At 38.3% G+C, this 16,712-nt stretch overlaps 1 protein-coding gene across 1 annotated transcript in view; it reads right to left on the minus strand.

Moving 5' to 3' along the window:
- The window catches only part of BRWD3 (bromodomain and WD repeat domain containing 3), a 59,223-nt gene that overhangs the window by 24,897 nt on the left and 17,614 nt on the right, over positions 1–16,712 (minus strand). Inside the window, exons 7-18 of the mRNA XM_065690054.1 lie at positions 15,228–15,388; positions 13,166–13,387; positions 11,173–11,273; positions 10,451–10,521; positions 9,233–9,333; positions 7,452–7,492; positions 5,161–5,265; positions 4,102–4,255; positions 3,473–3,607; positions 2,503–2,631; positions 1,867–2,092; positions 988–1,158 (exon numbers count right to left, since the gene is read on the minus strand). Of these exons, the coding sequence (XP_065546126.1) occupies positions 988–1,158; positions 1,867–2,092; positions 2,503–2,631; positions 3,473–3,607; positions 4,102–4,255; positions 5,161–5,265; positions 7,452–7,492; positions 9,233–9,333; positions 10,451–10,521; positions 11,173–11,273; positions 13,166–13,387; positions 15,228–15,388 (1,617 nt within the window). The remainder of the gene's footprint in view (positions 1–987; positions 1,159–1,866; positions 2,093–2,502; positions 2,632–3,472; positions 3,608–4,101; positions 4,256–5,160; positions 5,266–7,451; positions 7,493–9,232; positions 9,334–10,450; positions 10,522–11,172; positions 11,274–13,165; positions 13,388–15,227; positions 15,389–16,712) is intronic.

The raw sequence follows: 16,712 nt of genomic DNA on the forward strand, positions 1-16,712 counted from the left end.
AATTGAGAGCTGGGATTGCACAACACATCAACTGATCATAAGAAGCAGAAAAGAATTCTGGTGAGTTGAAGCTGGCATCTAGGCCACTTTCTTGATAACACCAATTTAGACCAAAGCAAAAGCGTAATTTTGGTACTTTTCACTAATATTTTTCCTATTCTTTCTTGAATTTAAAGACAAGCAACTCCAAATCTAGCAATCCTAATGAGCTTTTCCAGGAAGTCTAATACAAACATGTGTAATCATTAGTTCTATTAGTTCTATTTAAGTTCTATTTAAGCTAGAACTAATTTATTAGAGGATGTAAATCTTTTAAAAGCTCAACATGACTTGCAGCACTAGTCCACAGCATCTGCTCTCTTCCATCAACTGCACTCAGTCAGCTGTTCACATCTGATTGAATTTGTTTTAAATTTTTAATCACTTTTTATATTAAGAATAAAATCACAGTAGCACAACACTTACCAGGAGAATAATCTCAAGCTTTCTAAGGAAACACTAAGAGCAGACATGTTTATTTTATAAACACTGATGCTCTGCCTTAGCATTTATGCTGCAACAAGAAGCCATTAGTCTGTCACAACATTTTATTCCATTGACATTCTCTAATTATATGCTGTTATCTTGTCATTATGCAGTTACAAAGTATCATCTCTGCAGTAACTAGCATCAAGACAATACAGGGAATTTTATATTTATTTTTTAGGAAAGATTTATAACAGGAATAATTAGAGTTTAATACTTCTAGGTAATTAGATACAGTTCAGTTAGACCATCATGTGCCCTCAGCTGCACCTTAAACTTTTAATTCCTCTGCTAGCATCAGAGGAATGTGCAACCACTCCACACAGGTTAATAATGTGTATAAGAACAGGAGAGAAAAGCATCCTCAAAGACACAGTCTCAGAGCTTACATTAACATGTTTTGTTTAGTACATTACTGTGCTTTAGGAAAAGAAATGATGGCAGTAACAGAATGACACTTACCTCCATTTACAGAGTGGGATCTATTGAGTGGAGGGCTTGGAAGAGTTTCTCCTTCATTAATCAGTCTCAGATCTTGTTCCCTCTGTAGCTCTCTGATCATTCCATCAAGGATACTCTCATCCTGGTCATTAGTTTGCTGCCCAATGACTTGTTCAACTACTTCACCATCACCTTGACAAGAAAAAAGCCACAAATGCTTATAAAATGACTAATTACTGTTTTACTGAATACCATAGAAACAACCAAATGTAAAACTGTGCACAATTATTTGTCTGCTTTGGAAAACATCTGATCACCAGCTGGCCTTCTGCTCTCGTGCAGTAAATGGAGGCAAAGTTTAAAAGAGAAGTTACAATAAAAACCTAAATTTACAGACTACACATAAAATATATACACAAACCCCTAGAAAGAGCAGGAAGAAATCACTTTTCAGTAGGTAATAATGGAAGATCTCTTCCGGAGACCAGCATTTTGAAAAACTTTGTACGGACAATAAAAAATAATTTTAAAAAAAGCCCTTTTTTAAAAGAAAATTATTTTTTTTTTCCATGTCTTTCTTAACTTTCTGCTTCTTTACTCACATACACAGTTACACTGAGGTTACTGGGACAATTTTTTTAAGCATGCTGCCATATGCCTGGTAGAAGTTCACAGATTTTGAAATACCAGAGCCTCCACGTCTTGCTTCCAGGGAGTTTATTCCATATAGTCCCTTTATGCCATATAACCACCTTAAACCCTCTTCTACCTCTATACTGAACTTAAACCACTAGTTTCAGAAGACAACTGAAACAAACAAATCCTTACAGTACCATCCTAGTGAGCTGGTGCTCACTACTATGCAATCCATGCATTATGCACAAGTTTTATATGCCATACCATTAGCTACATATCCCAGCTGAGGAATAAGTTGTTCATCCTTGCAATTTTCCCTCCCTGGTACGAGCCGCTGGAATCTCGTGGGATGAGGATTTCCATCAACATCCACCAAGAATGGAGGAGGCATAAGATGTGGAGCCTGTTGAGTCTGTTCATCCAACACATAGTTATTTGCATCACGGATCAGTGGTCGGTAGTCTGTATGGAAGAACATCTGATCTGGAATCTGCAAGAAAAGCAATTTAGTAAATAAATCAATGGCCATTTGCAGCTGTCTTGCTGTTTTGGAATGGCTCCCATGCCCATAAACCACAACTTCTACATTTAGTATCAGCAGAAGAAATGTTACGACATTCCTACCAGATTCCTACCAGAAATGTGTTTTATTACCAAGGCCTGATGCAAAAATTCAATAGTAAAGTATGCCAGCAGAGGTGAACAGACAGAAGTTAATGCTTGGCTCCCCTGTCTAGATATTCTCTTGTCTAAATCTTTTTGGTTTAGGTAAACAGCAACTGCTACATGATCTAATTACTATTTTGTCAGGGGCAGGGTGACGGAATACACTGTAACACAAATACTTCTAAGACAAAATCAGGTCAAGACACAGAAGAGTCTAAAATTCATTCAACCCACCTTTTCATAATATTTATTGCATCCAAAACCAAATAGTAGCAGATGTCCATGAGAGTCTGTGCAGGCAAAATGCTGTCCATCTGGTGAGAACTTGCAATCAAAAACAGCTCCATGGCCTTGTCCCTCAATCTGGATACAAGCACAAAGCATTCCTTTCACAATCATACAGTCCATATAAGAGCATTTTTGTGAAAATTTCACCTGTGCTCCAACAAATACTCAATCCTAATGCTGTTGTTTCTCACCTCGCTAAAAACTGATTCATACCTTTATATTCTTCCACTTTAATAATTAAGCTAGATTGAACAATGCAGCAAAACCTTGCATTTTCTCTTAATCCTGAAATTCCAGTACAGCTTATAATGTATGTTCTGAAAAAACTACCTAGAAGACTATATTTTATGTTAATGGAAGACAAAGGGCAAGCCTGCACCAAAGATCTCAGACATGTATTGGCTTCACACAAGGAGGTTTCAAGGCCCACATGCCAGGAGGCAAGCTCAGGTCCTGAAGCAGTCCAACTGCATTTGCCCAGCACTGGAACCAAACAATCAAACCCAGCACAGAGCACATTAAGGTAAATGCAGCACAGAGCAAACCACGCCACTTGCAGACCACGGCATTGTGCTACAACACAGGCTTACTGGGTTTCATTGCTCCACCTAGGGAGTCACAATAAATTTTTGCATGGTATAACCATGTGTATACATGTGAATAATATTCAGATGTAACAGATCCCATGAAAGACTTGCTGTTATGCTTACAATATGCAAAAACATACTTTGGTATTGCTTAGTGAAGAGTACAGTCTTCTTTTTAATATGTAGGACTTTTCCCCTAATCCTGTTGCAACACAGGTCACAACAGGAATATAGTGAAATCTGCCTCAAGATCAGTTTTACACAAATGTGGGGGAAAAACCCAACCAAAACAACAACAGAACAAACAACCCTCCTCTGACCATTCTTACCATATTAAAGTAATTGCGAATTTTTGTTCCTTTGTCTATATCCCAAACAAAAATATTTCCATCATGACCTGCTGACAGTACAATCCTTTGGTCAAACGGATGGGCCTCCAGAACAAAAACTTCATCATCATGACCCTGCAATGAGAGCAGGGTGAAAAAGGAAGTAATAATTCTCCATGTAATATCTCCAAAAACTAGAGTATTTAATATGAGGACATCTCTGTTCAGGTAGTCATCCATGACAGCTCAATTTACTGGATCTTAGAGCAGAACTGTACTTGACAGCAGCTTGCTGTTATCACGGCCCACTTTATAAGTGCTTAGACTACAGCTCAGCACAGCTGGGATGGAGAGGGACAGGGAGGAAGGAGAAATCAGCAGCAAGGACAGCTGCAGCCCACTAATCTGAACATAAATGGTGGCCTTCAAAGTGCTCCCTTGCTAGCCAGCAACCACCAGGGTTTAGCAGCATTTTGGTCACCAGGTCCTTTCCCCATAATACATAATCCTTCCAATAAACATAAAACAACACACTCCTCGTCAGGGGGAATGATGATACAGCTTAGCCTCAAATCAATTTCAGAGTTAAACTATAGCCACTTGGGGTGACCTGCTTGAATTTTACTCACAGATAAGCTATGAAGAAGCTGCCCTGTGGATGAGTTCCACACTTTGAGAAGGAAATTGTTGACCGCAGTGATGACAGTGGCATCGTATCTATCCCAAGCCACCATAGTAACCTTCAGTTTAGTCACTTTGTCCTCCCCAGATGCTACATTGTTTCTAAGGAAATCAATAATTTAAAGAAGAAATTAATCAGTAACTACAGAAACATATGATGGTGCTAATTCAGTTTGAAATTAGGGAGAGCATGGCTGCCCCCACTGTAACCACTGACTTACGCAGAGGATGAAGGATGTCTTCTGCAGTGGTAAAAACCAGATACAGAAAATATTCAGAACCACTAAGATTTATAGAGTTCTATTTTTTTAAAAAGGACAAGTTTCCCTTCTGTTCTTCTTTAAGCAATTACCCTTCCTACCCCAATTCTTTCTTTCAAGCTATTCAGTTCTATTAAGGTTTTTCATACGAGACATTTTTCTTATCAGTCATCAATATGAGTATGCTGTATAATGAGCAAGAACCTGCTATATAAACCCCAATCATTCTTCAAAAGATGGATTTCTCCATTTCTGCTCTTCATTATTGTGCATATTCAATTACAAGGCCGCTTACAGAAGTCATCTAAGGATCACAAAAAGAAAAACTCAAAATCCTAATTGAACCTGAGAACCAGATCACCATATCTCACCTCTTACTTGAAAACTTAAGGAAAAACACAATGTTCAGAAATATGCTTCATTATATATATATTAGCTAACAACATATGATCAATGAGGTTCTACTAAAACTTCTTTCTGTAAGATGAACTCTGTTTGACATTCTTACTTCACATGTAAAATACAAAGTATTCCCCAACCATTAGAGTAGGGAACTACCAATGTATGAATGATTTCTTTTGGATGCTAATTAACTGTGTAATTTTAACAGATAGAGCCATAGCATTTCCAGTACACAAAACCCTAAAATTTACTCAACATAGAAGTAAATAGTTTTCAATATAATGGAAGACTTTGTTTTGTGTGTAAATGTGGCTATGAAGCATGTTCTGTTTCAGTTTGGTTTACCCTGTCATTTTAGTAGCCATATCCAGGACCACACTCTTCCAATCTTGCTGCTGATAATGCCATATTCTTGCTGTTCCATCTCTGCTTCCACTGACAAATCTTAAGCTATTGGGGGAAAAAAAAAAAGTAATGAAATTCTGACTAAGGGAAAGTGACTGCTGCTTTTGGTCTATTAGCCACATGCCCATCTTTGCATCTTATTTTCTCACTACTCAGTATGGAGTTTTCCATCCTCAGCAACAGTGTGGGCATGCTGAATCCTGTGGCAAGAATATTTAGGAGCTTGGCAGAGGACTGCCACTCACCTTAGGAAAGGTCGTACAAGCACTTACTTTTACATTTTCTGCAACAAACACGCATACATGCACACAAGTATATATATATGTGTATGAATATATGAACTGTATATTTGTGTATACACACTTGCCTTACTCTCTATATGCCCACATACATGCGTCCTTAACAACTCATAAAATATCCATGAACTCCTGCTAGAGGAAACAGGCAGCTACAAAAGGCTGGCAAGCCAAGAGCACACCCATTCACACCAGCACAGAAGCTAGAACATATTTCATGTTTTTTTCAACACTTATTCTTTATATTGTTTGTGCATCTCTGATCTAGAGAATGTAATTAAAAGACAGCGAGGTTACAATTTTCGTATCAGATGTATTTGTATGGTACAAAAGAGTTTATATCCCACAACATTAATTACATTTGGCTACAGCTAGCAGATGGCCTTGGAATGACTTCAATGTCGTAATTCATATGAGCTGCACATTCCCTTTTTAATGACATCAGCAAATCCCTTGAGCAGTTCACAGTGGCAGCAAAGAAAAAGAAACTGTGTGCCAGGAGTCTAGCATAAATTATAATGCATTAACTTAGGGAGAGGGTGAAGACAGAGAAGGGAAATGCCCAAACTGAACACAAGTAGGTACCCCTGTCTGTCAAGTTTAATACAAGTATTTTAATTTTTAAACTCCTCCTTGTTTAAAGAATTCAAGCACTCAGCAGATGCATTTAACTGCCTCACAATGCTTTGGCCATTGGTATCACAGAAATCACTTTAGTTGAAAAATTTGGAAGAAGCTTCTCAAGTATCACATTTTCACAGAATGACCAACACCTTTAAAGCATCCTCCACTTGTACACAAACTCGCGTGTAAAAGGCAAACCTATTCAATTTTGTTTTAATTGCTTCACTTTTATTTTATTGTTTCACCTTTCTACTTTCTTTGACCTGAATTTTCTTCATCACTGTGAAAAAGTGTTTAAAGATGCTTGAGACAAGTTTCTTTTCATTTTTTACTTCCTTATGTTAAGGAAGCTACTACTTTTCCATTAAAAAACATCACTCTAGCGTGTAATTTTCAGCGTCTATGTGACCTAATTCCCTCCCCAAGACCTGTGCTCTCACACTGCTTGGAAGGAACTATTAGTACAATTGTACTGGTACATTCCCACATAATTTTACACACAAAGATCTCCAAGCACAGGCGCAGTTCCACTGGCAAAGGTATAATTTTGCTTGGAAGGCTCCTGCTTGCACCCATCCCTTAAAACTCCTGCCAAGCAAAATAAGGAAAATGAGCAAAAGCTGGCATAAACCTATTCACACTAAGATGCTGATCACTAACTGAAGCTTGTCACACCACTCTCCAACACAGCTGTGTGACAGGAGCTCAACACACAAACAAGCCTATGAGCACCTTTATACATTTTATCATGAGCATCCTGACTTATCACAGTTTTAAAAACTGAAAGCTCTGCAGGTTGAAATGGTTCGCTTCATAAACGATAAGGATTACTGTTATCATCTAAACTAATTAAGTGGAAACTCAAATATTTGCCTAGAAATTCACATATTTGCCAGACCACAGCTCCTTGCAGGCTTACTTGTCTCAGCATCTGTGTCTGTGTAACAGTTCTAACTTTTGCTCAGAACTACATTTATTATAATGCTCTTACTCCTGAAGTAATCCCTTCTGTACTTAGCAAGGCTACCTGTGAAGTAAGACACTTACACAGAAAGGATACAACATCCAATTTCCAATTTGCTGTTTACAAAGCAGAAGCAGCGCTACAGAACATTGTTGTTGTTACAGCAGAGGACAGCAACCCCAAGCTTGTGGACATGACACACATCTTGCAACATACTTTACATAGTTTGTCTAAGATTAATCAGACCCCATGTGCAGTCTTCCTGTTGCATCAAATTTTCTCTTAAGTGCCATTTGGAAAATTAAATACCATACTTCTCATGCCAAAATCCCAGGACAGCCACTCACCTGTCACCATTGTTACAAAACTGGACTGCAACCACTTTGTCCTAAAGAGGAGGAAGGAAGAAAAACAGTAGTAAGTGCTTTGTAAGCTGAAACATTCATCCAAATAGATCTTAACTATGAGCTTCTCTTTAGCAAATTGCATCTTCCCATACATCTCCTACAGCACACTATCTCGCAAATTCAAGAATGGAAAAGTCATATTTGCAGTTAAAGCTTCCCCAGATGTATTGTGTTAAAACACTGAAATAGAGAAGTTCAGAGAGGTGATGGTTTCATGTTGCTCCAGAAGTATCTCAGAGACAGAAATGATTTCTGACTCAGTCTCCCTGACACTCAGACGTTCAGGAGGAAGAAGCTGCAGAAGCTCTGCTCTTGGCTGAGCAGTCTTCCTGCACAGTGCCACAGGACCATACACAACCTGGGGTAAGCTCTGCATCTTTTAGGCTCCACAGAGTCAGCAGGAATTAAGAACTCCAGGAGCTCACAAGGTACCTATTAGATACAGCACTCAACAAAATGGAGAAAGAGTGACTTAACCCAATAAATGATCACAGCCTACATTATGTTACACCTAACATTAAAGCACATCGAAATATTTAATCAGAAAAATGCAAACCTTGGCTTTATTTCCATGTTTAAATGGAAATAAAAGGAACAAATGTTATGGCTTAGACATGGTTTTGTCTTCTTTCGTTTTGCTCAATACTTGTTTTGGCTAGATGCACTTGCTATCTCCCACTCCCACTGACGTCAGAGAGCAGACTGTGGTATTAAGAAGGTAGATTTCAAAAAAATTAAAGGAATTGCAGTTTCTTCCAAATGTGAACTGCTGAATACAGAAAACGTTTTTTCTTTTCTGAGCAAAATACTTGTTAGATTTGTTGGCTTGGAGCTCTGAGACTTAAATGTGAGATCTATAACTCCCACCGAAGTTCAGTGAATCAATTCAGACCTCAGCCTTAATCCATAAAATATTGTTAAAGTGGGCAGCTGGGCTATTAATGTTCAAAGATAAATGCTCCAAACTTCTCACAAGTGACAGCCCTACCAATGTTGCTATAAGCTTCCCTTTTTGATATATTGTTTACCATGCACATAATAATGCAATCACCACCTGCTCTCATTAACAACTAAGAAACAAAGTAAGATATGATGCTGGTTTAGTGATGCTTCTTTATGGCGTTTCATTAAAACGGAGACATTCAATGGTTTTATTAAAACCTCAAGACTCAAACTTGAAAACTAACACTGAAAGTCATCACACAGATATCTAAAATAGTTTGATATCTTACAAGAACCCTTCTCCATTACCTGAGAAAGGGTGCTTTTAAGCTTGCTTTATTTTTTAAATGAAATTACCACCATGATTCAAAGTTTGACAGCACACTCTAAAACTAGAATTACTTTGTTTTCGTTGTTATGTGGATTTGTGGTCCCAACTAAAGTTAAATACTCAACAGTAAATTTAACATGAAAAAATTTCATTGTGCATGAAAGTTGCCTCAATTCCTCATTCCAACACAGACTTTCTGCAAGAATATGGGAAAATCACCTAGTCCCTCGGTTTCCCTGGTGGAATGAAATACATAAAGCATATTCTGCACACACCTCCTGCCTTAGAGGAATTTAAAAACAAACATACCACAAATTTCCAGGCAATTGAGAGGCAACAAGACTCCACAGACAAAAACAATCAGTCGAACAGGATGTACAAAACCCAAGTTCCTGAAATATGGTAAAGCAGGGGGTAACGAAGATTTGCTTTCTGATTTGTCTCTTACCGTATGAGATTCTAACTCGGCCATTTTCTCTGGCGATTCTGAGCCCAAATAATAAATTCTTATCACGTGGTCAGTACTGCCTGTTGCAATGAACATGCCACCTAAGAAAGAAAGGGTTTTCTGTGAGAAGAAAAGCTATCCAAGGAACAACTTATTTTAATTACTGCTTTATCATCAACGCAGCAAATACAGTTTAAACAGAATCAAAACATACATCCTGAACAAAGAAGGTAACTCTGGTAACTTCGACTTTGATCTGTGTTTTCCCAGACTATATCAGCTTTAGAGTAACTACGATCTTTTCCAGCTGCAAACCTTTCCGACCAAAGGAAGAGAATATTGCAAGTTACAACATTCATCACACAAACTATTCTGGTTTCCCTCAGAAATTAACACAGCAATCTCCATTCGCTTATGTGGAAAATTAGACGGGGAATAGTTTCATGTTCTCAATGGTAAATATCAAAGAAAATATTTAAGTGCATCTTCAATATCTACTTGACCCACTTCAGAGAAATTATTGCTGAATTGGGAGTCAGCGATCAAGCTATTTTCTTGTAATGTCTGTTCTATCTACAATATTCCACAAAAGGGCACTACTGTGTAGTTTACTGCACTGAAACAGTTTCAGTTATTTCAGGATTTCTGGTTTTAACAAAGGAACATGGGCAAGGTTCAAGGGGCTCTGAATAGCTCTCAATTCCAGAAAGCAAAAATTAATGAGAAATTACCTAGGTTAGTTTGTAAGAATCACTATTCTTGAGAATTCAAAGCTGCAACAAAGGATGCCTGTTAAGTTGGTATTTTCAAACACATTGAATTAATCCTCCTAGAACTTAGCCAAATTCAGAAGATTAGCAAAAGTTTAACCTTTAAACAGAGGCCACCTGTCTGCCAGATTTCAAGAACTTTTTACTCAAAAACTCTCTAAGATAAAACCTTCAAAGGATGTTTCAAAGAGGAATCTCTGATGTGAAAAACAACAGACTGAAAGAAGTCTTCCTTGGAAGTGGTCAAGATATTTTAGCTTAAATTATAGAAAAAATAAAAGGCAGCTTGAGGCAGATGCTTAGCATGGAAAATTTCTAACAATCACAATTTGACAGTACTATGTTAACTGAAAAAGGGTTTAATACCGTTGGTGTTTAAAAAGAAGTAACAGTACTGTCACCAAAGGAATTATAAAATACTTTCAGCTACCTTACAATGCATACGTACCGGAACTGAAAGATGAACAAGATATCTGAACCCCAGGCCTGGACCTCTCTGCAAATTTTACAGGACGATCCCTATATGCAACAACACAACATTTTTACTTTTCATTACTTGACTCCAATGCCATACAACAAGAACAGTGCACTACAGCTCTGCAGCTTAAGGTCAACAGGCTCATCCTAAATTTCTTCATTTCAGAATTCTTGCCTAAGTTGGCTAGAACTTATCTTTCATTCTAGTAATTTTCTTCATTAGTTGATGAGGAAAACCATCATTTTCTAAATTGAAAAGAGATTTTAACTTATTTATCATGATGCTCACCAATTCTATCTAAAACAGAACCTGGGAAACTATTACTCTAATAGCATTTACTCCTTATTAATTATGGGTTTGATGCCATCTACATACATGTCATCTTCTGATTAAAAGCAAATTAATTCTTCCATCTATACATTTTGGACAAGGATTTAGTCATAAGTGTAAACACTGAAGATTCTTCCAAACGCTTGCAAAGTACAAAGCCCAGAAACAACAGCCCTTATTCTCTGCCTCCCCCCAGGTTGTAATGCCATACGGCATTACAAGCATACGCCCAACGCATACCCCCAAAAAGTTGTTTATTGAGAAAGAACGTGCCCTTATGTAATACTGCAGACACTCCTCTCCATGCTAAAACTCAGAATAAATTCATCCTCTATGTAGAACAATTATCTAAACAGGCTTACTTAAATTTCATGGTGTTAGCATGCCACTGCCAGAAACAGATTGTTCCGTCAGCACCAGTAGAAGTGAGGTATCGTGTTGTTCCTTTCCTTGCTGGAGAGAACTAAAAATAAAGTTGTAACAGTTAAACCAGCTAATTTCTTTCTCCCCTTACATGTTAGAATCTTGTGAATGGACATTGACAAGAATGTTTTTCACGAACATACTGGCTTTCTCCCCAGGAGTACAGACAGCAGTATCAGGGATAAGCACTGAATCTGAACTTCCATGAAAATAAAGCCAAAATACTGGAAAGCACCCACATTTTGACTAGCAAGCCTTTATTTCTACCACACAAAAGTTAGTAAATTGGAGAAATGAAACAAGCCTAGGCTCTTTTAATGAGGCAACAAGATGAAGAAATAATTCTTTCTAGGATAGAACTGGATCAAACATAGTAACAAAGACAAATGATTCCTGCATCCAAGCTCAGCAGAGAACAACAGCACAACAGGACTCCCACTCCCTCCTTCTTCCTGAACCTCTACTCTGCCTCTCTAAAGAGTGGGAAAGCTTTTCATTCTAAAGTCTCTCTCTTTAATTTCATAACTGCAGCAATACCTTTTATCCTCTGGATACCTGGAAATTGATAAAGAAATCAAGCACTGTTTCCTCAAAAAAAACATGACTGATTATTTTCTAAATCACCAGAGTTTGACAAAAAGCTTGTGAGAAGCATAAGTGTATGTAAACAAATAATATACAAACCCCCAAACCAGGTTGTAAAAAATGTTTCCAAAACAATCACCTTAAAGTAACTTGCAACACAGTTGAAATCAGACAATATTGGAAGTGTAGGCAACAGGGGTAGAAATGATACTCCCAGTGACTACTGGTAAGATAGAGAAGATTGTGATGAATCAAAAGCAGCATGGTTCCCAAAGAGAGGGATTCTGAGGCACACAGCCCCTCTCCATGCATAACCTGACAGATTGCAGGGACTGTCTTGTTTATCCTGGAATTTTGTTCTGTTGGAGGTTTCTGTTTGGCAGTTATGTTACATTTGTTTGGATTTTTTTAAGCAAATAAACTGCAAATTCCTAGCGTTATTGACTGTGCCACCACTGGAGCGCTATCTTTTTTTTTCCTACTCCACTGTAACTCACTGGACACTTGCCACACAACTGCAACCCCATGGGCACAAGGACCAATTCCCTGCAAACCCTGACTGTGGCTGCTGCAGTGTCTCTGTCTGCTTCATACAGCAGAGGCTAAAACAACGAGCAAATAACAAATGTGGAGTATGGACTTTTAGCTGACAGCATTCTTCAGACAAAGAAGTGCTCTCTGTGAACTGTTCAGGCAGTTGCTGTGCAAGGACTGCCATCAAAGATGCCAGGCATACCTCTACAGCTCAGCTGGTTGAGACCATGCATTTGCTACATCTAAGGAAGCAGCAATGGGACCACACAGTTAAAGGCAGAAAGAATCATAAAATGGCTTAGGTTGGAAAGGACCTTAACAACATCCAGTTCCAATGCCCTGCTATGGGCAGGGACACCTTCCACTAGAGCAGGTTTCTCCAAGCCCCGTCCAACCTGGCCTTGAACGCTGTCAGGGATGGGGCAGCCACAGCTTCTCTGGGCAACCGGTACCAGTGTCCCTCCACCCTCACAGGAAGCAGTTTCTTCCTCACATCTTATATGTCATTTTAAAGCCATTTTCCCCTTATTCTATCACTACATTGCCTGCAAAAACCTCTCCTCCGGATTCCTTGTTAGGCCCCTTTAGATATTGCAAGGCTGCTATAACGTCTCCCCAGAGCCTTGTCTTCTCCAGTCAGCAGCTGGCCACTGCACAGGAGTAAGCTTGACAAGAAACAACACCCTCAAGCTCAGGCAAATCTATACTACCAGACAGAGATGAAAAGATAAGTTTTATACCCAACTGCTAATGCACATCTCTTATTACCACTTTAATTCAAGGATTTAAGAAAAAAATAATGTCATTCCTTACCTGTATGGAAGTAATGGAAGCTGAATGGCCCAGCAGCACTGCAACTGGGGCACAGGTTCGAAGACACCATACTCGGACTACTTTATCACAACTGCCTGCAGCAAGCAGCGTGTTCTCGTAGTTAACAGCCATGTCAGAAATTTCAGCCGAGTGTCCTCGCAATGTTGAGAGCAGGCGCCCATCATCTGTAGCCCAGATTTTGACCAAACAATCATCTGACCCCTAATGCCACACAAACATTTCCAAAGATTATGTCAAATAATATACATGTGTTACGTGTACATCACAATGCACAGGTACACTGTTGTTCTAGTTAAACCAAGACAACTGCAGATGAACAAGTATTTAAGAACACCATTGCACCATGAACCTGTCAGAAGAACAACTTCAGTGGGATTCCACAGGGGCACAACTATTGGAGTCTGAGGATCATCTTATTGGATCAAGGATTTAGATGTTTGTAAGACAGTGGCTTCTACTTTATGTTTCATACTAAGATATAATTACCACTGTTAATGCAGCTCCTCACAGTACAATTCAGTAATAATTATGGTAAATATATGAAAATAAAATGCTTCATTACACACTACTAAAACATGTATTTATCTGTGTGAGCCTGATCAAGCCAGTAGTAAAACTGAAGTGATCAGAAGATTCAAGCTTTAAGGAAGATGAGCACTTGAGCATCTGAGGGTTCTCAGAGCCTCTGTCATGCTCCTAGAACTGTAGGGCAGCTGTACCCTGAGGTTCAATCTCTGTTAACAGGAGAAAGTTTAACCACTCGAAGAGAGAAAGCATGCAACATCATGTGCAACTGAAATGTAGTACGTCAGTGAGGTTTCAGTTCAGGACAGGACCCAATTCAAAAGCACGTCCAACACAGTCACTGTAGAATACTGTCACCTACAGTAGCAGCTACATAATTTTATAGTCAATGCCAGTACAGTCAGGAATTTTTAGACAGTTCACAGCCCTTTCCACTATTCAGATACTACAAAGAATACCAAAATTAGTTGCTAGCATTGCTACTGTATATTCTGAAACATAGCACAATAAAACTGAATCATTTGACTTTCAATCACATTTTATTAACTGCAGCTAAATTTGAACACAAATCACTTTCAGTTCTCCATATAACTGCAGAGGAGAAATATTTCTTTATGGCATAAACAACAACAGAAAGGCCCTCATTACGAACCAGAGTAATCATCATAACAGTATCTCTATTTGACCAATTTATAATGAGTGGACAAGCTAGCAAGAACACAAAGACAAAAATTAGCCTTCCAGGTAATCTGCTTCTGAGCACCTATTGATAAGAGACAAAGTCAAAGATGAGACAAGACAGGTAATTTTAATTATTAAAAGATGCATTATTAATTTGAAAAACCTGTTATTTTTTTAATAGGCACAACAAAAAGCAAGGGCACTATCACTGAAATATATGTTAATATATTCTGGAGAACACCTTAAATTACTATTCATACATTCACTGACATACTACAAATTCTAGAAAGTAAATTTAGTAGAGAAGTAAACTGCAGATGAAGTAATGAGGTCTTCTATTCACCATCAGGTTTTTAGTGAGAGGCAAGGAACTGCCAGCATTGCCAAGGTTATCAAAAGGTAAAATGGAGTTTTAAGAAAAGAGTTAAGATTTAACCCAGAAAGCAGCATGCAAACTAATTCCAAACCCCAGGGTACTACAGCTGCCATTCAGTCAGAAAGATGATAAAGAAACAAAAATAACTGTATGTGCCAAGTGAGAGTTGCAAGCTCCGGACCGGAACAACCCTGCTGTACAGTTCTACATGGGGAAGTAAATAGCTGAATAAGTCTACCAGAGCCACGACCACTTTTAAAACACCAAGCCAAATGAAAAGTGAAAACCAGCACAGAAATAGGTGGGCTTTTCATACATTTCAAGATTGTTCTTCCCTTGTTTTTCTGGAAGCTGTGTCTGCATCTCAATCAGTAACTAAGAGGCTGTTGATGGACTCAAAAGAGAGAAATCAAATGAAGCAAAGCAATCTTCAAAGAAAAGTATGATTTTGCAACTTACTGTAAAAATCCTTCTCCCACTGCGATCAAAGGCTATACAATAAACAGATGATAGATGCCCCAAAATCCTCTTGTGCATCTTCATGTGTTGGTAAGTTGATGTTGGGAACAAGTGGCTGAAACGTCCACATCCAGTTAATTGCCTGGCAGAAATTATATTTACTGGGAGAGAAAACCAAAACAAAAAGAAAACCAAGATGTTAATTTTGTCCAGAACCCAAAGTAAATATTAAATCAAATATAATGTTTGGTAACAACTTTATTATATATAACCCATAAATCTGAACCTCTTCCACCTTATCAGAACGTTCTCTACAGTACTAGAAAAGAAAAGCCCACTCCTGATGAAGCCTGTCAATACCTACCACACCATATACTGCACTTTCGTAACATTTCATAAGGAAATGATATGTTACTAATACCAATTACAAAAAGTTTCTTTTAGAGTATAATATTAGTTGAAGTGGTGTTTTGTGAGAAAAACTTCCCCTGGAATGGGTTCCAGGTCATATGTGAGGGTGAATACCTATCCACATGTTTCTCACAAAATCGCTCATTATAAGAAACAGCAACATCATCATTGTAATTCTATGGCAATGTAATTGAAGAATAAGAAATATGTGGCACTGGGCACTCCCTTTTGCCCAGGGAGGTTGTGAATGCTCCATCCCTGGCAGTGTTCAAGGCCAGGTTGGATGAAGCCGTGGGTGAGACGGTTTAGTGTGAGGTGTCCCTGCTCATGGCAGGGGGGTTGGAACTAGATAATCTTAAGGTCCTTTCCAACCCTAACTATTCTATGATTCTATTCTATTCTATGAAAAAAAAAAAACCCACAACCCAGTTAAAAGAATGGCAGGCACAAGAAAAAACTGCAACAATAAATTATTTCACATTGCTATAATACGGAGCAGTTGCTGCAAGAACAGCCTGAAATCTAAACACACAGAAACACCATGTAAAAAAAGCACGGTTGGCAGTTTCACTGATGATAACAATAATCTTTCCACTAGGCAAGAAAAGGAGAAAAGAAGCACGCATGTGCCTTTGCTGGGACATGCCACCACATGAAGATCACTGCACTGTGGCTGCAAAGTACAAAAATTAATTCTCATCTTCAATTTCACATATAATTTGAGACCATTTGGGGTATTTCATTTTATCTGTCCTAATTCATACTACTTGAACTTTTGATTTTAAAGTTCTGAGATTTTTTTCTAATGGCACTTAAAGACCCATCATTGCTGTACTGATGGGTTCTGTGAGTCCCTTCCATAGCAGCTCCCTGAAGGACCCCCTTATCTTGTTTACTGCACATTGAAGTAGGCAGGGCTTCACCAGAGTGGCAAGAAGCTCTTCAGTGCCTTTCAATACTTTAGATTAAAAGTATAGCAAAGAACTTGACCCATTTTCTTCATTGTGTGACCATATCATTGCCTATCTGCATAAAAAAAAACCCTCATGGAATATGCTAACAAAAATCTACAAA

Source organism: Lathamus discolor, chromosome 9 (assembly GCF_037157495.1).
Source record: "Lathamus discolor isolate bLatDis1 chromosome 9, bLatDis1.hap1, whole genome shotgun sequence".
NCBI classification, from domain to species: Eukaryota; Metazoa; Chordata; class Aves; order Psittaciformes; family Psittacidae; genus Lathamus; species Lathamus discolor.